At 40.3% G+C, this 27,075-nt stretch overlaps 1 protein-coding gene across 5 annotated transcripts in view; it reads right to left on the bottom strand.

The window, feature by feature from the left end:
- The window catches only part of trps1 (trichorhinophalangeal syndrome I), a 96,705-nt gene that overhangs the window by 37,036 nt on the left and 32,594 nt on the right, over positions 1-27,075 (bottom strand). For all 5 annotated transcript variants that reach the window (XM_083524029.1, XM_083524027.1, XM_083524030.1 and 2 more), the window contains one exon: positions 19,580-20,180. In XM_083524029.1, coding sequence (XP_083380155.1) covers positions 19,580-20,180 — 601 coding nt within the window. The remainder of the gene's footprint in view (positions 1-19,579; positions 20,181-27,075) is intronic.

Genomic DNA, 27,075 nt, shown 5'->3' with positions numbered 1-27,075 from the left:
ACAGACAGTGATACTTCAGGCCTGGTTATAATTTGAGGCAAGTCAAATGCTCATGTTGCTTAGGCTGACTGGAACAGATGGAAAATGTGCACATTGCTTTGAATAGGCTGTTTGATTACCTTGGGCCTTCCCATTTCTGTAAATAGGCGGGCCCGAACGAAATTCATTCTAACCTGCTAAGTTTAGCCAAGGTGACTGTCCAATGTAAACGATGAAACATTCGAGCCTGAGACCTGAGCAACAGTGCAGACTCATGGGTCATTAACAGTAATCATGAAGGTCCTGTGCTTCTCAAGTATAGATCTTAAGCGTTCTTAGGAGTTACATAAACATGCCCACAACAATCATTTTTTTAGGGTTTCCTCAGAAAAAAAAGTAAGAAAAAGTAATAATAATGAATAGCAGGTTTCAGTAAATGTGTGTAATAACTATTAAATAAGGCTTAAGAGAAACTTCCTTCAAATGTAATCTGGTACAGTATTAAACATAGTATAAACAACATATGCAAACAATTCATCTAAATGCATGTTCAACATAAGTGTTGCCGTGCAGGCTAATAAGACAGAAATCTAATAATGATTAAAAAATATCTAACATTATTAAAAAGGAAAAAAAATGAAGCACAAACTCAACCTTTTCTGAAGTCAGCAGATGCCATTTTGCCAACTTCACAAGCATATTTGGAGCCCACCAGGCCACAGTGCTGGGAGAAATCAGCCTCTCATTTGATTTTTAGAGGAATATAAACACTGCTTTCAACAGCATGTCTTGTCTGGCATGAAACAGCTTTAGATTCAATACCACAGGGCATTTTTTTTCCTATACCGATAAAATATGGCTGCAAGTTAATGGTATGTGTGACAGTCATGGTTTGAGTTTGAAAAGAGAATGAAGAAAAAATAAACAGAAAATATAAGAAAGAGAACCAGACTGAAGAAGAAAATGGGTGGGGGAGAGAAAAAAATAGTGACTAGAAGTATAACAAACAAAAAAATAAATTGGATGCAGGTAGTGTAGGGTATAAAGTATGCTCTATAGCACAGCATAAGAAATGATAAGAAAGGAAAGAGAGAGAGAGAGAGAGAGAGAGAGAGAGAGAGAGAGAGAGAGAGAGAGAGAGAGAGAGAGAGAGAGAGAGAGAGAGAGAGCGCGAGAGAGAGAGAGAGAGAGAGAGAGAGAGAGAGAGAGAGAGAGAGAGAGAGAGAGAGAGAGAGGGAGAAAGAAGATTTGTCACCAAGATTTGAGTCCAAAACGTCAACCTGGTAAGCTGCCCTGTTGCCATGGCATTGGCCTTAAGGGTATTGTGAAGAATTTACTTTGTGGTGCACACACACACACTCGCACACACACACTTATTATAATGAGTGCAAACTCTGAAGATGGAAAACAACACTAGGACACACAGTCTCTTTTCAGTGACACTAGGTGCCTTTGTTTGAGCACCTGACTGGAAATATATTTTGTTGTACACGTAAACAACTCAGAGGAACAGAGAGTTTGAGTGGGAGCTTACAGCTCACAAATGGAGACTTGAATATGTGTAGGAAAGTGCCAGGCTAAAAGTGTCTGTTAGACCAGATTAACTCACTCACACGTTTGGACTCGTTGCGGCTCCGAATAGGATTCATATGCACATCCACGCCGTAGCGGCGAAAGACAGGGAAGAAGGCCTGATTCTGACCCGGCATGGCCGTACCCACAGAGCTAAAGCTACCCAGTCATACTCCATGCCGGAAAAAAACGCGCTCTATTTCCTTCTAAACCTGCACAGCCACACTCTCACGAAATTACTCTGAGATTCCTGGCAAACACCTCATTAGAAATCCACCAGGTTTTCATCCATTCGATTGAGCTTAATCCAGCCCCGTCTCCCTCTCCACTTCTTGCCCCTGCTCTCTCTCTCTCTCTCTCTCTCTCTCTCTCTCTCTCTCTCTCTCTCTCTTTCTCTCTTCTGCTTCACTGAGCAGGAGCTGGCCTGGAGTTACAAACCCTGCTCAGTCTCAGCCAGACGGCTATCTCAGCACACAGCACAAAAAAAAGAGGAGACCATTAGTGGCTGTTGGAGAACAGGCCAAGATGGAAGAGTATGCCATTTTTGGAAACGTGAGAAATGAGTAGCCTGCTGTCGGCTGGGACAGGACACATGGACATCCATATTCATACAGGGCTCCAGTCACCTGAGAGAATGGACACAGGCACTTGGAAAAATTTTAGATTAGAAACTGCTGGGGGAAAAAAAAAAAATCAGTACGCCTACTAGATCTGAAAAAACACATCCTGACACTGCTAATTATGGTTATTTTTACAGTCAGACAGACTTGACTGAAGTTTGTCATGTGGAACATCATTCCTTTTATCAACTGGCTCAACTACTGTACGAGAAACCTTTCTAATTATTTCAATTGATCTAAAAACAATGGCACAAATCAAATTCTCATCAAATTTTAGCTCTCAACTCCTAATGAGAGGGTCAGCTGACTGTGCAAACTAATTATAGAGTACACTTGACTTGCTCGGTTCTCTCGTATCCATAGCAGTGCAGATGCAGGATAGCTCTTATGATGCACTGCCATGGCTAATCAATAGGACTAGTTTAAAACTGCAATCAATGGAGTTAATATGACCTGATAGGTCAGTTCAAACGAAATGTTAGAATGAAAATGTCCTCGCACAGCAGAGTGTGATGCCAGCCCTCAGTATGCTCATTTTCACAGTCACAACCAAGACATGAGGGGGACATCTGTGATGAGTTTGCCTTGAGGAGAAAAAGTGGAGCAAGCCAAGTGCCTTCACCATGTGAGCAGCTTGCAATGAAAAAATGACTTCAAACCTGAAATTAAGACAAGTGTACAGGATCAAATGAGTCCTGTCCTATCATCTTGAAAAGCTTTTAGGGGGAGTTTAAAATATGACATGAGCTGTTAAATACATAAGGAAAGGCTATGCTTCAGTGTCCTGGTAGAGGGAACATGTTTGTATTGAAGAATGGCACGCAGGATACCAGCCAGCGCTCGTCCCCCTCTCTACAACAATGAGGTTAAAAATAAAAGTTACAGAAAACAGTTAACAAAAAAGGCCCTGAGCACCTGGACCTATTTTTTCCTGTTAAGATTTTCCAGGCATCGCATTAATGGCAGCCTTCTTTTCGGACCTCACAAACACACACAGCTGTGCCTAGAGTTCTTTACTACCAGAGCAGTAGACCACACCCAAACAGAATCCGAGGACTACTGTACTCCATGGCCAACTTTTACAGTTTCACATAGATATGTTCTCTTTCAAAATGCATACTCTTACACTGTCTGCACAAATACTAGGAAAGAAAAAATCTCCAATGGTGATTTGTTTTCGACAGGCAGGAAATGACGTCTTCTGAAAATGCGACTGCAGTCCGAGTTAGTACAAGCCCATGGGCCAAGCTTAGCGAACATGGAGGAAGCTCAACATCTGTAGCCATGAACAACCTGTTTGTAAAAACACACAAGTCCCTAATGAGGCCCCCTATAAAATTGAAAATGAACACCATGATTTTAGACCTTTGCACGTTCCAAAGCCGACATGCTCGAATAGGATGGAATGCCAAAAATATAGCGAGTACATTTGTTCTCAAATGAATTTTTACAAGTTTCGCGAAAACTTCTGTTGGAGGGTCAGAGTCTGGCTTGCTTAAAGTGTAGAGTCTGGCTTCCCAGGCCTGCCAACAGCGCAAAAGTGAAAAAAAAAAACAGAAAGCATTTCTTCAATGCTATTTATTTCATGTGTGCAATTTCGACTGGATTATAACTATTTTCCAGCTCCTGCTTATTAGAATACTTTCTCCTTGGGAAATAATAAAACTATACTTTATACCTACCCAAGAAGGGATAGCTATACAATGCACATACAGGACATCAAAAACGCTTAAAAACAACATGACAAAAATATCTTAAAAACAAATATATGTACAGTTGAACAAGCGCAACATAAAATGACTTAGTAGGGTGTTGGGTCATTAACTCATAGGTATTCAGCTGCATTGAGATCTAGGTACTGTCAAGAATTAGGCATATGATTGGCATTTTGATGCTTATTCAAGCAATCCGTAATGCCCTCGTACCACGTGGATGGGGTGCGGTCTAAGAATCTGAAATGAAATGAGATGAAAAGACAGCAGTGTCAACCTACCTAGTATGTCAACACATATAAACTTGCCTCCAGAAGCTAAATTTCATACTAAAAACATAATTTGTGAACATCACTTAAGAGTTGCCCAGGTGTTCATATAATAAAGAAGCCAGAAGTTATGTGGCAGACAGTAGCAGAAAATAGAACCTCCCAAAGAGAAACACAGTTTCAGTCCTACACTAGATAAACTATATAAATAAAAAGGAAGAAAAAAAGAAATGTTGTATGATGGACCAGTTTCTAGCCTTGCTGTGGGAAATCACTGGGCAGACATTACCAGGAAAACAAGCTGATCCTGTTCTCAAAGCCACATACAAGTCTCCAAGAAAATCCACGAGGATCTTTTTGGGATGTAATTTCATTTACAACAGAGGGGCTTTTGTGTGATTTCAGTAATCCCAATAGGCCGTTATTTTTTTTTCTTGAATATTGGCTCTAAATGTCTTTTTCTGTTTACAGTTCACCTTGTCTCTCAATGAGGCTACTTACAGGGTGTGCCACAGGTGCATAAGGCTGATTTCATCTCGCAATGTTGATTCATTCTGGGTTTCGAAAGTCCATAAAAGAAAGCAAAATATTGATCTGAATGGCATCTATGCAAGCCAAACAGATAGCAAAGCTACACGGGGAATGGAATGGAATCTATGGAATGTCTCTTGTAATTCAATTCAACTGAATAAATAATTGATCAAATTCAAAGGAAAAGGAAAAAAATATATACACCAGCTACAAATGATTTACAGGGAATAAGTACAATAGAAAAATGTGTTTTTATATATATATTAATATTTTATATATATTTATTTGTCACACTTCTTGCTTAGGTAAAATCAGTGCTATTAGGTAAAATCAGTGCTATATGAGAAATCATACTGGGAGAATTAATCATATCCAAATCTCTGTGGAAGTTTGGTGAATTCGCACAGACTGCAAGAGTTCTCTAACCATCTTCATTTACCAAGACCAAGCCCATGTCCCAAAAGTCTGGGAGATCAGCTTTTAGTAAGAAACAATCTACAGCTAATACACACATTCCTCCGTAAAAGCATCTCTTAATAACAAAACCCTGTTTTCTTCTTCTTCTTCCTCTCTCTCTCTCTCTCTCTCTCTCTCTCTCTCTCTCTCTCTCTCTCTCTCTCTCTCTCTACCCTGTAAACAAAGCCAAAGAGAATGATAAGAGGGACTGAGAGACAATTGGAAATGGACACCAAGAGACAAAACGTAAAGATTTTTCCTGTTGTTATGAAAAAAAGACAGGAAGACGCACATGGAGAAACAGACTCAAAAAAGAAAAAAAACGAGTACGAGCATGCTATTACCTGACTATTACTCCGTACACAAAGGCACAGTTAAAGGTGTGGCCCTCTGGCCCAGAGGCTGTGCAGGATTAAATGATTAGTGAGAAAAGGTAGAGAGAAGCAGACAGACTGGTGAAGGTGGTTACCATATTGCAGTGTCGTTGTCCAACACCCCCCTCAAAAAAAACCAACACACACAAAACATGTTGTTCATTTCACCCTGTGCACTTCTTTAGCATTCTCAATGTCTGAGTTTCATGAATGTCAAGATTCGCAGAATACAAAATACAATCGCTGATTGAGCTCCCACATGTGCTGACACATGCTGCAAGAGGTGGTAACCTAGACCTCTATGTCGTCAGTGGCGGTCTGCTGTGGGTCCATCTTGCTGTGATTACGCTTGTACTCATGTCCGTAATTGCAACGGTGACTGCCTGCAAGCTGTTTACACACATGTACAATCACACACACGGACTTCCCCACTTCATCTCGTCTCAGCGCGGCTCCATGTGGCGAGCAGAAGCGAAATGTAATCTATTCTTGCCTGTTAATTCACACCATCGCTTTTCCAAACCGAGTGCTGCAAACAATCAGATGTATTCCACTTTATCACTTCCTGAAAATTGCCTTGTTCCCATCAACCATAATCCCCACGTCTTGACTGCTTATACATCAGGGTGCTTGTGCTGCCAGATAGTGAGAACAGGCAACCGGCCATCACAGTCGCATCAGATTACTACTTGCATTCTGCTGCTCAACAGTGGCGAGGTAAAGTTTTCGCCTTTGCTAAAAGAGGTAGTAACACCTAATGAACCATAGCAGCTGGCATCAGCATTCGAGTTGATATTATGCGATGTGCATCTCAGAACACCAACGGAACTGTCGATGAAACACAGCATTGTCCAAAATAAAAATGTTTACCATCAGTCCACCACTAAAGCGTACAGTGTTTTTCATTCCGCGCCAGTCTAAGTGTCCATTTTAAGCCTCTCCACTGTCTGTAAATAAATGTCTTTAGTAAATAGCTCTGAGGCCCTGCTAAGAAATATTGCATAGATCAAAGTAATCATGTCTTCCTGTGTAAAAAAAAAACCTAAGCCACAAGCTTGCTTGTTTGTCTAAAACAATTAAGGCCTGTGCAGAAGTAGGTGGGTGGGTTGGTAGGAGTAGGAGTTCTGACAAATAGCTAACAGCTGATAGCGCTTTTATAAATGCTGGAGGGGGCCATGGGGGTAAAGAATAAGGGAGGGGCTTAGAGACGAGGCTCCAAATTAATGATTGGTCAGGGTCTGAAGCCCATCTAATCTCAGCCAATTGCTCCCTAATTATGCAAGGTGCTGCCAATTTGGGCTGTCGAGCAAATCAGAGCCAGCGTGCGTTCGCCTTTCTCTGGAGTCTGGTCATTATTTGAGCTGATCTCATTTTCACACATGGAACCAATATGCCATCCAGATGTTCATTTGCAGCCGGGCACAGAGCGCAACGAGTCATCTACACGCAAGGCATTCTCCCTCTCTTTAGGAGCCACTGTCTGACACTATAGACCAAGAAACTCTTTATGCATGTGGGGGAACAAGACAACAAGGAATGTAAACAAAAAAAAGACGGAGTCTGTTAAGACGGCTACCAGCGTTCTCAATACAGGAGTGCAGGTAAACCACTGGCTTCAATCAAGCAAGCTATGAAATGCAAAATTCATGTACATTTTCTAATTAATCCCACTTCTTACCAACAGTCTTGGATTATTAGGGCCACCTGGATCATTCTGGCAGGATTAGGAGGGTGGGTCTATATTTTGAGTGGCAGACTTCATGGGCAGTGGTTTTCCCATTACCCTAAGGCATGGTCTTTAATGATCTGTCAATTCGAATTTTGTCCTGACTCTACATGCAATATTACATAAGACTTTCCTCAGGTCAGTTAGGTCCAAACACGATTAATGGGGTCTCCATACGCAAAACAGGGCCTGTGTGTGAGGAACGTGTGATAAAACACTCTGCAATTCAAGCCATGTGTTAATAAAAACACCAGTACACGTGTGTTGTTTGGGTGCGTACATTAATCATATTGGTGTACAGTGGTCATGTCAATAGCTATATAAATCAGAGCTGCATCTTAGTCAAATAAAAAATTCACAGTATGTGAATCTAAACTTGAACTGATCATCGCCATTTAAAAAAACACTACACTTAACCAAATACAGATAACAAAACAAAAATGTCCACACCACTTAAGTGATTAAATCACAAACGTCACTACACATTAAATAATCAAGGTATTCAAATACCATGCAAATTTTGAAATATGTTTTTAGTTTGTTTCAGACAAAGCGTTAAAGCTGTTTATTTTGTATTTGAACTCGAACAGAACTGTGATGATATGTAACATCAGAAAGCTTGTAATTTACATTTTACTCTGTAGTCAATTCCTCTGAAGAGAAGTAACACTGTTGCCTCTGGAAAATCTGCAAATTATATATCCATCTTTCTTAAGCCACTGACTGAGAATGTCTGTGTATGATGGGAGGAATCGACTGGTTTCAATTATCAGTAGTAATGCAATACCACACTTAAACTAGATTACTTCCCAAAACAAACACACATACACAAGCCGCAGTGCACATTTCCATATTCCATTCTTTAGGCTACAGTAAGACAAGATCAGGTTGGAGGTTGGAGGTATCGGGTATACTGCAAAAATGACCTACTAGTATAGATTTCACTATGTTTATTCAAGTTGCTAATTCGAAATGAAATGTGTATGCGTCCCCTATACTCAGCACATGGCTTCGAAATGAATAAAATGAACACGTACATCCAACATCTAATCTGGAGCGAATGCTACAACAACAGTGAGAAGTTTGTAATTGCAGAGTTTAACTAAGCTCAGCTTTTTACTCACCACATTCAACAGTCTCTTTTGTGATTTTTAAATCGTCAGTAAATATATATAAACTGTAAAATCCTCCTGTGTCATTCTGTTTCAGAAGGCAATCATATCTCCATCCAACAGGAGCAATGGTCCTTTTTTCTGTGCACTGAAAAAAGGACATGCACAGAAAATATTGTGATTTGTTTAAAGCCACATTATTGAAAGAATTGGCACCTCATATGTTTGAGATGGTCAGATGTGGTTTATTCTATTCTCAGGAATATATATATATATATATATATATATATATATATATATATATATATATATATATATATATATATATATATATATATATATATATATATACACATACATGGATGTTAAGACTACATTAATATGCTAGCAATTATTATCATGCAATGTCCTTTTTTATTCATTAAGTGTATCAGCTTGAGGGCCTATACAGTCATGTATTATTATTATTGCTGTTTACACCAGTTTGCTATCAGAGCTGGATGGTAAATGGAAGCCTTGTTAAATTTTGCCATTAGCTTACAGCTGTATCAAAAAGGGTGTGATCATACATTTCATATAAGGAACAAGGTGAACATATTGTTTCTTCCTGACATTTGAGCTGTTCCTGGCGAGAACTATAACGAGATGGAAAATGACACAGCGGTTTATTTCACACGTTAAAAACGAAGACGCAATTAAAATAATCAGCAGCTGTGAAAAGTTGCAAAGTGTAAGGAAAGCTGTTCCTTCTAAGCAAACACTGTATGAAAGGGACTGTTGGGAGAGAGCCTAGATTTTAGAGGGACAAGAAGGTGATCATGTCAAACAAACACACACACACACACACACACACACACACACACACACACACACACACACACACGCCCACACATGCACACACATGCACACACATGCACACACAGACAAATTACCTCCAATTACTCTGCTTTAACTTTAAACACAGATCGACCATTATGGCCCATGGAACAACAAACTTTGCACATGGCCTCGCCATCTTTTCCATTATACTTGCGGTGCAGAACAGCCAAACCCCAGAAACAGAGCATACACACATAGCCTCTCTCTCACTCACACACACACACACACACACACACACACGCACACACACACACACACACACACACACACACACACACCCCCGCCCAGGCTGGTCTGGCCTGGCAGGCAGGCTGCACCGGGGTGTCAGTTTGTTTCTGCAGCAGTCAAATTTCCCATCATCCCACAGACAAAAATAAACAAGGGCGTCCTGGAAGGTGGTTGAAACGGCTCACTGTAATCCACCCCCTCAAACAGTGAGGTCATCCACAGCCCTACCTCTTGGCCCACAGAGTGAGGCAGGTACTCAAATCGCTCTCTTTCTTCTCGCTCCTTCTCTCTTGCTCTAGTCTATTTTGTTGTCTGTAAAATGTGACACTGCGCTCCAAAATTTGGTTGCAAATGACACAAAGCTTTGCCACTTCCTGACTGAGGAGCAATTGCACTCGCCAGCGAGCTTAAGTACACAAAGAACTGGGATACATGGTGGCGGAAATGTAAGCACACACACACACACACACACACACACACACACACACACACACACACACACACACACACACACACACACACACACAAGAAAAAGAAAAAACAGAAAAAGAAGCAAACAGAGAAACACATGAGGAAAAAATAATAAAGCACCAAGCATGTGTTCAAGGTCCTGGGGAAAAATAAAATAATACTGCCAAAGGTTAAAGACTGTTTACACTGCCATTTAAGGGTGCTATCAAAATACAGGAGCACACTCCCACAGAGCGCTAGCGTGGCATGCTGTTAGATGATGTGGCAGATTGATGTGTACAATGCTGGTGTTGGTGAGAAGGAGTGTATTATGCCTTCATGCTCAATTAAGGGCCACCATACAGCCAGCATAATTGAGTTACATCAGGATGTTGACAGCAGACCGTTCATGATTCCAACAATTGTCTACATACAGTGCAAATAAAGGGAATTTGATTGCAAGCATGGATGCTGCATGGCAGAAGAACATCTGACTCATAGCAAGCACTCTGGCCTGGTCTTACAATAATTTCACTCACTAGAAGAAAATATTGTGTTTGATTTCTGGTCCAACATGGCAGGGCTTGTTCCACGTTGGTGGTCCACAACATCCGAACCATACTGTTGCCTGGAAATCGAGGGTAACACTGGTATATTTGTTCAGAACAGAGTACTTCTAAATGAGTAGCGCTGCTGTCTATCTCAACTGAGGCGTCCTGTAAACCGTTTCGTTGCATCTTTAGCTCCAGTCAGAGCCTGAATTATTGGCACCCTCGGTAAAGGCGCGTAAAAAAGTCTATGTAAAAATGTCTTCGGCGTTAAATCACACTGGAAATCACACTATAAGCCAAATCTATACTTCAATTTCAATATACAATTAATGGCTAGCTGCGATATTTTTTTGTAACAAAATATAACTGGAGAACATTCCTATTTATGCAAGTTCGTCTGAAAGTACCTCTTGAGCAATAATCCATGACGTCCTTTTTCACTGAGGTACAAACCTGAGATGACACAAAGTCCAAAGTCATTCAATTAAAATCACTAATCAATCTGAATAAAAACTTCAAAAAACATAAACGTCTAAAAATGAACAAATGGCAAGACTGTGAACCTGAATTGAAGAGGATGCAAGTGTGGCAACGATTTCACTGTGTATGGAGAATTTGCAGAAAATTGTACATTTTGTCTCCAAATCTACATTTAGATGCCACTTCTGCACCTTCAAAGTACTGTATTTGGAAGGTGTGCCAACAGAAAGCCTTTACTTTCATGTAACCACAAATGTAAGCACCTGGAGTTCACTAAACGCTACTGGGACTTTGACTGGAACTAGGCTCTATGGTCAGATGAGACCGAAATAGAGCATGCTGGCTACAAACACCTAAGGTAGGTTTGGAGTAAAAGCAAAAAAAAAGAGTGGCGCAATACAAAAACATTTTGTTAAGATACAAAGCATCAAAAACACCTGGACATACAATGACATTTGTCTCTAAAAAAGCTAAAACTAGACCCGTATGTCAAAACAATACATAAATGCTTCAATGTCAAATGCATTAAACCTATGACATGGATTTCCCATTGACTTAAACATCACTAAAAACCTGTGGTGTGAGCTGAAGATAACAGCAAAAGGAGTGACCTAGGACCCTGGAGGATCTGAAGATATTCTATATTAAGGGCTGCTCTCTGATTCCTTGCTTTGCATTCTCAAATATCATTAAGTATTAAAAGCGAAGGGCTTTACAGAACTCAGAGCTGTCATATTATGTACATGAATAAGGTTTTACATGCAAAACTGCCAATAAGTATCACACTTTGATTTGTTAATAGCACATATTAAGTTATTATTTCCCTTGAAGACATGTTGTTGAATGAATCGATTTTTTTCTCATTTTTAGTGTCTGAATATTAAGCAAACTAACCGCAAAACATTTTTCATGCATCTTTTAAACCATTGTTATCAAGAATGGCAATCATTTTGAAGCTTACTTTATCCCACAAAGATTTCACTGAACACCAGCCAGTCCCCAGTTCAGATCACAAAGCACATCAGCACCTAAGTGCCCCCCCCTCGCTGCTGATCCAGCTACAAAACAAGGTAATGTCTTCCAGGCTAAGATAGTCAATTACTGCTAACTCATTTAGAGAACCCCCCCAACTGATTTGATCCAAAAAATATAATCCAAGTATTTTTTCTGTCAGTGAAGTGCACTCGCTCAAAGGCCAGCTGACCAACATACATGCCAAGTGCAACAAAACAGCATAACCAGTGAGGCCATCAATTCATCAAACCCCTCTATTTCATGTCTCCCTGGTCAGTAAACCACAATAAAGTATTATAAAACACTAGTGTTCCAAAATGTTATGTGCCAAGTCAGGCCAAGAGATCCACCCTGTATCCTGTGGCTTGTGCTTTAAATGGACAGACCTTGAACAAAGCTTACAAACATCTGCTCGAACTTCCTGCTCTGGAGTTGGTCTGTCTGTGAGCCAATCAGGAAAAATGGCAAGAAAAGAGAAACAGGTAGAACTAAACAGAAAGTCAGAAGCATGTAGTAACGGAATCTGTTATTCTCAATAGCAAACAGCACTGATCGGGAAAATGCTATTTTTATACTTGACAAATCGGATTCATCTTTAGTAGGGTGGAAATCGATTTGTGCCAAATTCCTCGCCTGGCAGAACTGAGGGTAGAGAGTGTGCAGAGGTGTACAAATCGTTTCTACAAAGAATGACGCATTCAAAGGGGAAACAAAAATAAAAAGATAATTAAATACCTTATAGTTCTAAAAACATGCATTGCACTCCATCAAAGCAAAATAAGATTTAATGTGATGCATGGACGAATGGACCATGATGGCAAAGATAATGGATTTGGTTTCAGGCCAGGTGAGAGAGAATTTTCCCTCTATTACAGCACATCTCTTTTTGCATTGCTTTTGATTCTCTCCTTTAAGATCAGGACCTTTTTAATTGATTGAGTGTTCCAGTTAGAGAGCTCAAATATATTAGGAGTATAATAAAGAAATGCAGTAGAGCTCTTTATGGTCTGTAGATTGTTAAATTGTTAAATTCAGCAGAGCAGACAGAGTTGTAATGCGAAGAAAAGTGGGAAATGGAGCGCAGGTCATCTATACATTGTTATTGCTAGCTTGCAAAAAAAAATATATAAAAAGGCAGTCGGTAGTCTTCAGGTATCAGTGGTATGTTCTATACTGAAACTGAAGCTGTAAGAAACAAAAAAGATGTGTGTATGTGTATGGATTGTAAATTGTGCGCAGGAAAAAAAATTCAAGCCATTCAAGCAATCATCCTCAACTTCTTTAAAAAAAGATCGATGAAAACAAGAGACACAAGATGTGAATATGCATCAGATCAAGGGCACAATGCACACACATTCACACACTCATTATAATACTGCAACTAATCAAGATACCATAATGCTTTTTGAAGATGAAACAAAAACCAAAGAGTATGGAGGAAACCCATAGAGATGCAGAGAGGACATGCACAACCCAATGAGAGCTTTGGATCAAACTGGGAAGCCTGGAACTATGAGGCTGCAATGCTAAACACTGCCACCCACATGCCTCACAGCTACAAACAATAGTGTCTGAAGAAGTATTGACTGTGAAATGTCACAGTTATTAGAACCTCAATTTAAGCATCTTATTGTTTCTTGCGAGTCCTCTCTTATTCCTCTAATGCTGCAGATAATTGTGTCGGCACCTATGGCCTTTTTTTTTTGTAAAACTGCAAAACTGCTGATTTTCTCACTTCTTTGCAAAAGTTTATAGTTGACGCTTGTCTTTAGAAAGAAGCCCAGGTGCTTGAAAGCTGACTGAGGAAAATTAATTGGTGTTGTGGGGATCAGCGAGAGAAGATGACACCATGCAAGCTATTCCCTCTCACCTGCAGGCAAACAGGAGCACAGGCTCTCGAGGCTGGTGATATGTTTTGTGCCTGGGGCCTGCAGTGGGCAGAACATCCCTCCTTAGTCCTGGCAGGGTGTGAGAGCTAGTAGCAACACTACTCCAGAGCTTGCAATAAGGTGAAGGAGGTGGGAAATGCTATTTAGCCTTGCACAGACCCTCCAGGAAACCACCATCTGTCTACAGCATAGTTAAACATTCCCATTCAATGCTGAGCTTACTTATAGAGGTCCTTCTAAAATCTGAAGGTGCAGCACACAGGCCCAGCGTCACAGTAGCCAATCAGAGAGTTTGTCACCCTGTAGCAACCAAAGTGAGAGAATGAGACCAGATCTGGTGCAGCTGGAATGTCTTCCATACCTACTGTTTACATCACAAGAGCCCGGTGCAATGTTGCTTCAGTCGCAGTCCGCTAGGTAATCAAGCATTCTCCTGCTGCTAGCAACAGCTGCTGCTGTTTTTGTGTTTGTTTAGAGGCCTCTGCCCCTCCTCTTCCACCTCGCCACCACCGGAGAATAAGCTCAACGCCTTACACTCTCTACTTTCACCACTGAATCCCTGCCTCCCCAAACAGTGGCTTTCATTACGGCACTCAGAAAGCTCTTTCAGCAGGGAGGAGGCACTCGGCTCGTCCCTCTCTCATGCGTTTGTTTGTGCTGTCCCACAAATCCTCAGGCACCTCTACTTGTCACTCTCCTATTCTCCAAAGTAATAAGCAAGACACTTCTTCATTAGGCTGCACATCAGGGTTCATCTCCCTCCCACTGTCCCTCCTTCTTGCTCCTCCTGTCTATCTCAGCTGCATATTAAGTATGAACTAAATGCCGGGGCTAGAGTCACCTACGCAAACTATGATTTTATTCTCCAAATGCAGACCTAAAAAGAAATTGGAGAAAAAGTGGGAAATCCAAACACAGCACAAGTGACTTATTGTGTTCACTGGGATATCTGGACTGCTGAGTCTCATTCACATGAGCAAGCCTGACCTGGGCCTTTATCAAAGTTTAAAAGCAGGCTGGAGAAGCTTCTAAATGAGAAAAAAAGCACAGAGAAATGCAGAGCAGAAGACTTTACTGGAGGTCACCACACATGAAGACGAGTAATCTTAATATGAGAGTGGGGACGGACCCCAGAGTCAGCTCCCAGCCAGCTCTACACCTCATACATGTCTGCACACTCACTCTTGGTCAATATGACTCAAACAGATTGTAATCGGGCCGTGCTGAAGTCTTTAAGGCCGAAGGCCAGCTCTTGACGCCTCACTGGGGAAATCTTTCAGCCCAGGTTCCAGAAAATGGAAAATTCATGACTATTTTTTTTTTTTTTTTTTTTTTACTGTAAGGTCTATAAGACAGAAAATCTTTTGTCATTTGATAGTCTGATGCAAATTGCTGCTGATGGGAAATAACTTTTACTGCAGCATATGTAACCTTTGCATTTGATTGACTTACAGTAGAGTACTTTTGAGGCAAAAAAAAAAAAAGTAGTACAATGTTGCCTTTAGGGTTTTTTTTTTTTGCCCTTTTTCCAACCTCATTTTCTCACCCTAAACAGTACAAAGAAATGAATGGTGACAAACCATTATTTAAGCAGTTTCACTTGTAATGTTCGTAGGACAAATAGAAACCTTAGTCAAAATACTAAAAGAAGGTGAACTGTGAAGATTAAACATCATAAACAGGACTCAGATGACAAATCACTTCTAAATCATAAAAATCTTTAACTTCTCTCTGACAGTCTGACGGTCTATAGGTAAAGCTGAAGTCGGTTGCATTCCCAGGCAGAGAGATACACTTTGTTGTTTTATGGAGACCAGTTTAGCTGTCCAGAGAGCTGTACTGGATCATTTTCATTGTTGAAATTACAATAGGTTTATGAACACACATTCTTTAATGCAGTACATAGTCAATGGTTAGACATCATGGATGCAACAAACACTTGTCATTGTTTTAGAGGACAATTAACCTGGCAGACAACTATGATGCAGTCGCATGTAAAAGCATCTTAAAAACACATCTGCTAATGATCTCCATAGTCCATTATGGGGAATTCGTTTTCCAAAAATCAAGATACACAGCAATTCATCCAATTATGCGATCTGCACAAAATATGTACACTATGCAGTGGATCATGGGAGCAAAACACAGAGTAAAACCACATCGTTACAGAGCATCGACACTGAAACTGGAACTTTTTTTCTCTCTCTTTTTTAAAAGGCTGTATGAACAGCAGGCAGAGTATTTCATTATGCACACTGCAATTGAGGAAATGATCAAGTCAGATGTCACCAGCAGCTTAGCCTGCACAATCACTAAGGCTTGCTGCCTGGTTGCCATGACAACCTACCCACTGATTCATCATCATTTAAAGGAAACTCCTACCTTGGAATCTAAATTAATGATTCCAGTACTTTCTAGGGGGAAGTTTTGATATTGCCACACTGGGATGCCCATGCGAACTGTTTGCGTAACTCTCTTTTGCAATATGAATAGGCTGTGAATTAAGGAAAATGGAACTTGCTGGTTGTTTTGAGGTAGCCTGGTGGTTGGATCGATCCTAAATGCATATATTTCTAAGAGGAAGCACAGAGCATGAGAAAAAAAGCTCCCAAATCTATCACAAACTCAGGAGAGAAAACAAAGAAAAAAAGGGAAAAAAAGGACATCTGGAGAAGCAACAGAATCAGTGATGTGCAGTATGGATAGAACAACTTCATTTTATCAGCAGAAACAAATAAAACATTTGATCACAGCCCACACTAGCACTGAGATTGGGATCAAGAATCCGAACGAACAAACAATAATGAGCAAGAACACTGGCATTACAAAACAAAATTAAAAGCCAACAGTCTGTTTTCTAATGAAGAGTCCTTCAGGGATGAATAAATTAGGTCCTCTAAACCAGAAGCTGCATGATGGTTTGGTTACTCATTGTGCCTAAGCCAGGGCTGATATCCAGGATGAACTTGAGTTTCAAAAAGCCCATGAATAAATAGAGAAAAAAGTTCAATGTGGAAAGTGTCTGGCTGAAAAACGTCCAAAAGCCCAACCAATACCTGCATGTTATCTTATATCTGAATTACACCAGTTTTTATCCAAAGCTCCAAAAATGATTCCAACTTTCTTTCAAAACGTCACCATTTCCCTTTGAATGCCGACTGAGACAAGCCTCATCATAGAATCTCTTATCTGCTCACTTATTACATTCTAATCCCTCAATGAGTAAAACACAGGCATTCTCATCTCACGCCTGCAGAGCTTCTCCTCGAATCCTGGCTCCAGACCGGGTTCTTCCGGTTCTTTGGTGCAGGGCCCCTCCCTTATTGAGCCTGGTATTATAAAGTGTGACGGTGACTCACACGCTAAGTCATGGTAACTTCAAAAATATTGTGATGGACCTTAAACCTCTTCTGAGTCCCATTAGGCCCATGCTGGCACAAAAAAAAGAATTTAAAAAATCTGATTCAACATTTCCTGAAAGCTGGAGCGGAGCCTCCACCCGCGCTCCAATGCTTCAGCGACACGCCTCAGCTAATGACTTAACCACAGAGAGCACCACACCCGAGCCTCGCTCTTCCGGAACCATCTGGGCAGACATACAGAGCTAGGGCAACTCAAAGTCACAGAGGGTGTTTGTTTTTCTTCTTTTTCTTCTTTTTCTTTCATTTCCTTGTTTATGTCTTTACCTCTACGTACACAGGTAAAGCTCAGTTGAACCACACCTATCTCTCCAAGACGCTCACTCGAACTGTTCATATGCACTGCGACAAACTGCGGTAAATAAAAATTTACCACTTGACTGGTTGATTTTATCATTCTAATTGTACACAGGGATTCCTAATATCCATCTGAAGTCATTAAACTGTCAGGCTACTATCTACTAATTATTTACACTAAAAGCATTTTTCTTAAGTAACTTCTATGAATTTGTAACTACAATGGAGCGACAGCTTCAAGAGTGAGAAATGGCAGCAGGATATTTGGAAAGGATTTTTAGGAGTTCATTAAGCAGTAGTTAGGTTATAGTGTGGAGCAATGCATGGTCATATACTCTGTATAATGCATAATGAATTAAAAGTTTCAGCTTGAGGTGCAAAACTCCTTTTTTTTTTTTTTTTTTTTTTTTTAATCCTAGACAATTTATTTATTTGCCTTTTAGCTAGGAGTACACTAAAAAGGTTACTTTAGAAGTGCACTAAAAAGTGATTGATCATCCTATTTGCACTGGTTGGCTGCTTCTTCTCAGCAAATTGCCCTTCGTTTTGAGCCAAGCCGTTTAATCAGCGGACAATGGAGTCTAAAGTGGAGAAAGTGAGAAACCGAACTGGGACGCAATTGCTAAAGACCCAGTTTTAGAGAGTCTGACTAAAACATGGATAGGCTCTGGGACTGGACAGGGGAAGCGATGAGAGTTCTTCCTTAGACCAGCGCACTTTCTGAGGAACACGCGGGTCATGCAGTTAGTCATACGTGTTGTTCAGATGAAAATTAGATCATGGGTCAGTTGCATAAATGACTTTGAGGAACCAAGTTAGTGTAAGTCTACTGGCATCTCAGGGCTCGTCTTCCAACAGATAGGGACTCCACATACAGCCCCACTGCTGTTTAATTATTAGCGCACCGCACCAGACATGTTTATAAAACTCGTCAAACCTGACTTAATGACTCTGTAACCACTGTGACAGAGCGATATCGTCACCCTATTCATACAGACGCCACTGAGTCTGCAGGAAGATTTACACACAGGTATTTCATGCTAGCACACTGGATTAAGGAACAACAAAAAGAGCGATAGAGATATGAGTATTGACGAATAGATTCACACATAGCTCCTCCAGACATCTAACAAACGTCACAGTGCAGCCACCCTGTTAGCTAATTGCAAAGCTGTTGCCATAATTCTTTTCCTTGTGAGTGCGTGTTCTTATCTCGTTTAATTGAAAGGGAGAAAACACTCGCTTGTACGTGAATGTGTAGTTAGTGTTGCGTTACATAGAACTGATATCCCAGTAAAATAAGTTATGGCGAATTACGTGATGACTTACAAAAGCAACTGAAGATAAAACTGTCTCCTGCGTGGTGAGAGTACAGAAATTCAAGAAGTACACCTGCGTATGGCTGGCTACCGGAAGCACATGATCAAAAGACGACATGTTCCCTGGTGCTGAGATGTAAATGGAGTGCATCGTGGACTATCCACAAATCAAACGCAGTACGTCTGAGCATCGCGCTTTCTCGAGCGTGCATCCTTGTAAAGGCCAAAACAAGACCGCACGATGTTTGTTTTTTTTTTCTTGCGTTGTGGAACGCTCATATCAGCGTGTTTTCTGCACTCTAGGTACCTCTTTCAATTAGGAGGACCCTATGTAAAGGGAAATGGAGAGCAGCAATTTGTAAACGCAAACAACTAACCTCGATGAAACCTAGTGGGAACAAACTTGCACACAAACACACTATAAAAGAAAGAGAGCAAAAGAGAAAATAGAACGTCTTGGTTTCTATAAACAAAATACCCAGCTTGAGGTGAATGCTGGAGAGAAATAACTGATTGCCGTTGTTATGGGATGTGACTGTTAATCTTTCCAGAACAGCCAGGCATTGTGTACACAATACCATGCGCACATTGTCCGTCAAATGTTTGGAGAAGATGGATAATCACACAATCATTTAGGGAAAGAATTTGGATCAAAAGGCAGAGACAAACAGACGGACAGATGGACAGTGTAGAGGAGCTTACCCGTAGAAGTGATTGTGACTCTTCCTTGGCACTCTTGCCCTCTGTTGAGCTGGGGTACTGCTGCCCTGGCTTCTCGGCTGCTGTACCTGCTGGCGTCCCCTGCAGGTAGCCCTTAGCGTCTGCGCCGAGGCTGAACACCAGGCCCGGCGAGTCTCTGAGCACAGCTGCACCTTTCTGCTGCTGCTCTTGTGGGACTGAGGGAGAGCTCAGCAACCCTAGTGTAACGTGAGGGAACGGTGCAGGGCTTCCCCGCAGCACTTCTCCCACTCGCTCCTTGGGAACCCAGAGCATGCCCTGGATTTGCTGCTCTGTCCCTCCTCGAGCCTCAGGCCAAGACTTCTCCTTCTCTTTCTCATCGGGGGCTTCAGTTTTGACAGCCTCGGCGGGTCTGGCCTCTGGGGGCACCAGGCTGTAGAGCTTCAGGTCGCTTTTACTCTCCTCTTTAATGCGCAGGGTGGAGGGGGCGGAGCAACCATTAGCAGGGGCAGAGCCTGGTTCACTGGACTCTTGACAATGGACTGAGTTGAAGTGGTCGAGCAGGGACGTGGTGTCGGCTGCTGTAAAGCTGCAGTGGCGGCATCGACAGCAGCTGTGAACTCTCCTGTACACAGAAAGAAAGGATAAGAATGGAAAGACATGTCAATCTCAAGCAAAAGCATGTATATACATTAGTACAGGTCCTAATACCAACCAGTCTTACAGTCGATGATCACATCGTGCGTGTCCCCATAGTATGCACTTTTTCAAAACTGTCCAGTTTCAGTAAATCTGTGGCCATTGCGGCCTTAGATTCCTATGCCAAAACCGATGTGGTCTTCTGTTGTTGTAGCTCATGTTGACGTGTTGTGTATTTTGTAATGCTTTTCTGCTCCCTACAGTTGTAAAAGTCTGGATTACGACGCCTTTCTGTCAGTCTAAACGGTTCTATTCTGACCTCTCAGATTTAAACTTTTTTTTTTTCCCCTTGCAGAACAAGCACTCAGTAGATATTTTACTGTTTGTTTGTTTGTGTTTGGCAACATTCTGTGTAAACTCTAGAGACGGTTGTGTAGGAAAATCCCAGAAGATCAGAGTTTCTGAAGAAACTCAAACCAGCCTGTCTGGCACTGACATCCATGCCATGTAGACTGTCACTATCACATTTTCTCCACATTCTGGTGAACGATAACCGATGTCATGTGCTGTATCTACATTATTCTGTGCACTGCACAGCTGCCACATGATTGATGCCTTGGATAACAGGTGTACATGTGTTCCTAATAAACTAAATACATATTCTTAAGCATTTTTCCACCATATTATACCATTCAGGCATGCACATTAAAATGACTCACTCCTATTCTCTGTGAGTACTTTCTAGTGTACCACCAAGGAAAGACATCACTCAACTGAAAATATCTGGTGCTTAAACTCCTCTAACTGAGGTCTAGATTACTTTAATGCGGTTTAAGTGGTCCGCTTGGTCAGCTCTTTTCACCTGCACAATGATTCGTTGTCCTATTTTCTTTTTAATAAAAAGGAGAGCAATAGAACGGGGAACGGGTGCCAAGCTATCCACAAATGTGCAGTAAATAAATCATCTGAACTTTAAGTAAATGAGTGTGTAATATTACTCCTGGAATTCAAAATGATTTCCTTTGCACCTTGGCCTTCCTGCCTCCCTTCGGCCATTACAAGTCAATGCAACCAAATTCTAATCTAAATTCTGCAAACAAATAATAAAGAAAATCAAACCTGGTTTAGAAAGCTTCTGGTTATTTTACAATGGTTCATTGCTATGGTTGGACTTTTGCCACTGATCAATATCTTCATGTTTGAATCTGAAAGCACAGCAGCACAGCTTGGGACGATGTCTGTGCAAAGGTAATGTAAGGTTTCAATGCAAAAGCAACAGCATAGAGTGTTGAAAGAAACTTTAGAAATATTAGGTTTCACTTCCTAAAAAAAAAAAAAAACGGCCTAATGGCTACCACTGAACATTCTTAGAGTCTTGGATGATTCAAAAGATTTCCAGAAGTTTACTCATCAAGTTATCATTTACATTTATGGAATTTTGGCAGACGGTCTATTCCAACAATTTATATTTATCTTATTCATAAAACTAAGCAGTTTTGGGGTTAAGGGCCTCAGGAGTGATTGTTTGGTGTAGCTGGGATTTAAACTCATGACCTTTAGATCCAAAGGCCAATTCCACCTCCCCAAACTGGTAGCCAATAAGGCTAACACCTCGAAAACTAGTCAACGAATTACCGATCAATAAAATATTTAGTATACAATTGATGCATAATACATTTATGTAGTTTAACCCTGATATTACAATATTATCATTGATTTTTTTATATATATATATATATATATATATATATATATATATATATATATATATATATATATATATATATATATATAATTTTATCAACAAAAGCTTTTATTCCCCAGTTTCTCTGACTTTTGAAGGGCTTTGCCCCTTTATTATTGCATGCTGCATTGTGGAATATAAACTTAAAAGAATTTCCAACGGAGTTTTCTAGTAGGAGAGAAAATGCAGGGGTTAGTTTTAAATACTGTATGCAATTATAGTTGATTTCATCTGGCTAAAAGGATGCGGCACAGATGGAAATACAAAAAATACAAAGGCCCTTTTGGAAAGCAGAACTCACAATCTGTCTTCTATAAGAGTAAGAAAGAAGAAAGATAGATAAAGAGATGGAGTATAGCAATTCAGCTAAAAGCTCCTCTGATAGTCAATATAGAGAGAAGCATGCCAGGTCTACACTAGTGCTGGCTTGTCAGCATCAGGACTGAAAGATGCCTCATTCAGACAAGCAAGGAGAGATAGAGAGCGAGTGAGAGAAAGAGAAAAGGAAGGGCGGTGGAGGGGAGGGGGTATTCCGTATAATGTAGATGTGACTGATGTTATTAGGCTTGACCGGACAATGACTGAGCTCTGTTATTCAGGAATAGGGCTTTTACAGAGGGAGACAGTGAGAAGAGGGAGGATGGAACAGGAGCAGGCTGAACAGCCCCAGCATGTCATCCCAGCTCAGTACTAAATGAGGGACAGGCAGGAAAAGTGCTTTTCATCAGTGCTGCTGCCCACCCCTCCCAGCATGCACTGTGAAAATTGGTTCTGCTAAGACACTGAGTGGCAGAGGCACATCAACCGCTTCAGCTCCTGCTTCCCAAAGTCCAACAGCTAGACGTACACACACTCCGGCAGCACTTATAATCTCCATCGCACTGTTCACACCGTGAAACAGACCCGCTTTTATATACGCAAACACACACACACACACACACACACACACACACACACACACCAGAGTCTGAAAGATATAATGATAATATCAGTGCTGTGATATCACAGTATGCCCTCAGAGACACTGTAGATGTCTTTGACGTTTTAGATTTTATTTCGATTTCCTGGAACATGTAAATCATTTCTTTTTTACCTATATTTAAACAATTTCTAATTTCAATGTTTTTGTTTATTTTTTTAAAATTTATATTTCATTTTTTGCTTAAATGCATTGCCATAGAGAAGACTTTGAGTGTTATCAATCCATATAGAAAACAAGGCATTACTATTACAAAAAGATGGACGGTGGTGAGGATTTTATGAAGTTTGTGTGTAATAATATGTAATAATTTAATAATAATAAATGATATCTCATGCAGTATATATACACACACACACTACACAGACAAAATTACTAGGACATGTGCCTTTTCCAACCATGTGTGGATCTTCCCTGAACTGTTACCACAAAGTTGGAGGCAAACGATTATATAGGATGTCTTTGAATGTGATAGAATTAAATTCATTTTAAATAGGAGACCCAAACCTGTTCCAGCATCACAAAGCCCCTAGGCATGGTTTACATCGATTTAAGTGGAAGATCTTGGGTGGTCTGCTATAGACCTTTCACCTCAGTCCTATTTAACATGAATCGTTTTAATTGGACACGCCCCAGTCCTCCTCACCCTACAACAGTATCTGACTTTACTAACACCCTTCACAAATCACCACAAATCTTTACAAGAACACTCAAAAATTTTGTGGAACATCTTCCCAGAAGAGTGGAGTTTAAAACGGCAATTAAGGTCTAAATGTGAATTCGATGTTCAAAAAGCATATAGGAATCCAGTGGTTAGCTGTTCACAAACTTTTATCTATAAAGTGTGTATATATACAAATACACACACACACACACACACACACACACACACACACACACACACACACACACACACCCCACACACACACTACTGTACACTACTATACAATGCATCCTATAAAGATATAACCACACCATTACAAAGCTCCTTGCATTTCAGCAATATGCATAATATTTAACCCCTCACTGTCAAATACACCAAAAAAAAAAAAAACACTTTTACATTCATAAAACTGAAGACAACAGAGAGATGTTCATCATCAGCGCATCACTTGTCTTGAGCTGGAGCAACATTTAAAGTAACTAACAAAAAAAGTTATCCATTACATGCTTTTACCTCCCAGTCTACCTGACTGTCATCACTCAGACTCAATTACAGCGTTACAGGAACAAAGCAGAAAAAAAAAAAAAAGTCTGGTCTGTATTCAGCTCACGTTCCTACAGCAGAGCGCATTGCTGGTGTGCAATGTACAGCCTATAAAAATAGAGCTGCTCCTGTATTCTTGTGTTTTTTGCACAAAGCGCGGCCCACTTCCAACATAACTCAGCAGCCTCGCTTAACCCCACTGACAAGAAACACAAATATTTTTCCTGACCCCCAAACTCGCAATTGATCGCTCACTGAGCTGGAGAGAGACAGTGTGTGTGTGTGTGTAGCTCACAAAAAAACAGTCTCATTAGGGTCAGCTAGCTGACGTGGACCTTGAAGTCAGCAGTACAGTTTTCGGTCCATACTGATTAAAGACTGATTAAAGGAGCATTCAGCAGCCTACTACAAAATCTGCCGTTGTGCTCTGGAACACCACACACGCAGCAGCTCATCGAATTAAGACTACGACTTAAACAATAAAAAAAAATCTAGAAGTAAATTCAGAGCATGACTCATTTGGGACGTCATTCGTTTGGGTCATTTACATTTGCTTCATCTTTGTTTCTTTTGTCCATTTGCACTGCTCTAACAGAGTTTTTCCAGAATGAAAATAACAATTTAGGCTGTAATTGAATTAGTCCAGACTGGTTGTAATTCCTGGCTTTAACGGCGGGTTTACGTGCGGTGGCATTTCTAACTTATATAACAAATGAGATTTGAAAAGTACATTACCAGTTCGGATACACAAAGCTGAATGTGTATTTAATGTACAGGGTGTACAGGGGAAAAATCAAGAACCAAAAGCACCACGAAGCACCAAGATCCCTACAGTTTCATCAAATGGCATTTTTCACCAGTAAGGAAGAAATATATTAAAATAAAAGCAAATCAATGAGTAAATAAATGATAAAAAATAAAATGCCATGTCATTTAACTTTCATTTCTTGCTGACTTTTCAGATAAACATCACCAGCATTTTGCTGAAAGGAAATAAAAGAATTAAACTGTGAAACTAATGATGGCCTATACATTTATATGAATCTAAATAAATATTTAATGTATTTTTTATTAGTTAAATAAAAATAAAATAGTTATAGTCAATGCATATATAATTAGCTATAACAGACATTGTGTCTGTGTTTACATTTAAATAAAGTAGATATAATATATATAATATATAACTGATATACTAACCCGTCTCTCTCAGGCACATCCACATCCACGCCTAACTTGTGAAAACTTCCCACCGATATCGTCCTTAATTCTTTGAACTAATACTACACTGCGACCCTAACCTCCCGACTCTCTATGTTACTTCGTGAAAAGTCACAGATTCCTACCCACGCTCCTTTGATGTCAGTCACACTTTCTCCTCACGCTCTGCCGGCCATCTTTGTTCATCTTGCCCTTTCAAAGTTTCCGTCAGCCCTTATGTTTCTGGGGATATGAGCTGAGGTACAAACGATTTGACTGCACAAACCCGGGCAACGCTCAGCCATCGAACCGTCTAAAAAAACCTGGGCAACAGCTGCATCCAGCTGTTTTAAAACACAGTGCGGGTGGCTGTGCACTGAAGCAGGGGTGATGCTAACAACTTCTCAACACTATAATTTCTAGGTGTAATCTGCAATTGAAGGCGTACCACAAAAAAACATGTGCTGTATCAAAACTCTGATATAACTGGCAGTGGAAAAAGAAAAAAGAAAAAAATCTGTAAAGCAATATCCCTGCCAATACAGGTACTGAGTGGCAGTAATTAGAGCTTTTGAAAATAAAAACCCCTTTAGCCACACTCTAGTGCACTTACTGAATACTGCTATTTTATGGGACAGGGGTGGGGTGGGCAATGCGTGGCCTGCTGAATCAGACCAGTGTGACGTGCCCTATCCACATGACATCACACAGGAAATGGAAAGTTGGGCATAGCACAAGTAACCACCCATCCTCCTTAAGGAGAGGAGAGAGAACTTGTTGAGGTGACAGGTGGCTTCTTCAAAGCTCCATCTTTAAAGAAAGGCAACGGTTGAGGTTTGGAAAATTACTAGAGGAAAATGAAAGGCTCTGAAACTACTCTGTTAGAGTCTGAAGTCAAGGGTGGAAACAGAGCAATGTAACCAAATGCAATTACCAGTAAATTGCTGTGGTATAAGAGGAATAAATCATACTTTTAATAAAAAAAACAATCACTACAGAGAGAACTTTTGTCAGATAACTAAACATCCTAAAGTCATTTATTCCTCTCACAGCACAGAAATACGCCACACTGCAATGTTGCATGTATTATTAAGCAGCACTTCATGCTTTTTTTTCACCATTTATAGTTACATTTAATTTTATGGAACTTCCACGAAACAAGTAAGTTCCCGTTATCATTTACGTCAAAGCAGCTATAAACAGTCTTTCCTTCTCAAACCTCAAACCTTTTTTTTTTTTTCTCTTGAAGACAATAAGACATTTGTTGTGTTACTGACAAAAACAAAAAAGTACAAAATTCTCACTTCTAAAGACTTACTGCCATAAAGTGCTGACAGTTAACACTTCTTTCATTAATCTTCCCCTTAGAAAAACAGAGCATCGGTTATTTATAATATACCCACGTTTCTGCATTAGAAACGAAGCTTATAATATAAAGAGAATAAAATTACAGCACGGCTTTTGGCATAATTGTTAAATCATGTCTATGAGTGGGAATAGGAACAAGTTTGTCTCTGAAACGTTCCATAACATTTGTTCTAACTATATACCTTTTAAATGTGTGATTATGTATTTATGTATTAAGAAATGCAACACTGTAATAACTGGAAATCTCCACAACGACACTAAAATCTCAGGGAACATCTTCGCAGAAGAGTAGAGTTTAATATAACACCGATTGTGGACTTGATCTGGAATGATATGTTCAAAAAACATATGCAAATATGTATGGTCAGATGTCCATAAACTTTTCT

The sequence above is a fragment of the Silurus aristotelis genome, assembly GCF_946808225.1.
Source record: "Silurus aristotelis genome assembly, chromosome: 21".
NCBI lineage: Eukaryota > Metazoa > Chordata > Actinopteri > Siluriformes > Siluridae > Silurus > Silurus aristotelis.
The sequence above is the reverse complement of the archived record's forward strand: the minus strand, read 5'-3'. Positions and strand labels throughout refer to the sequence as shown.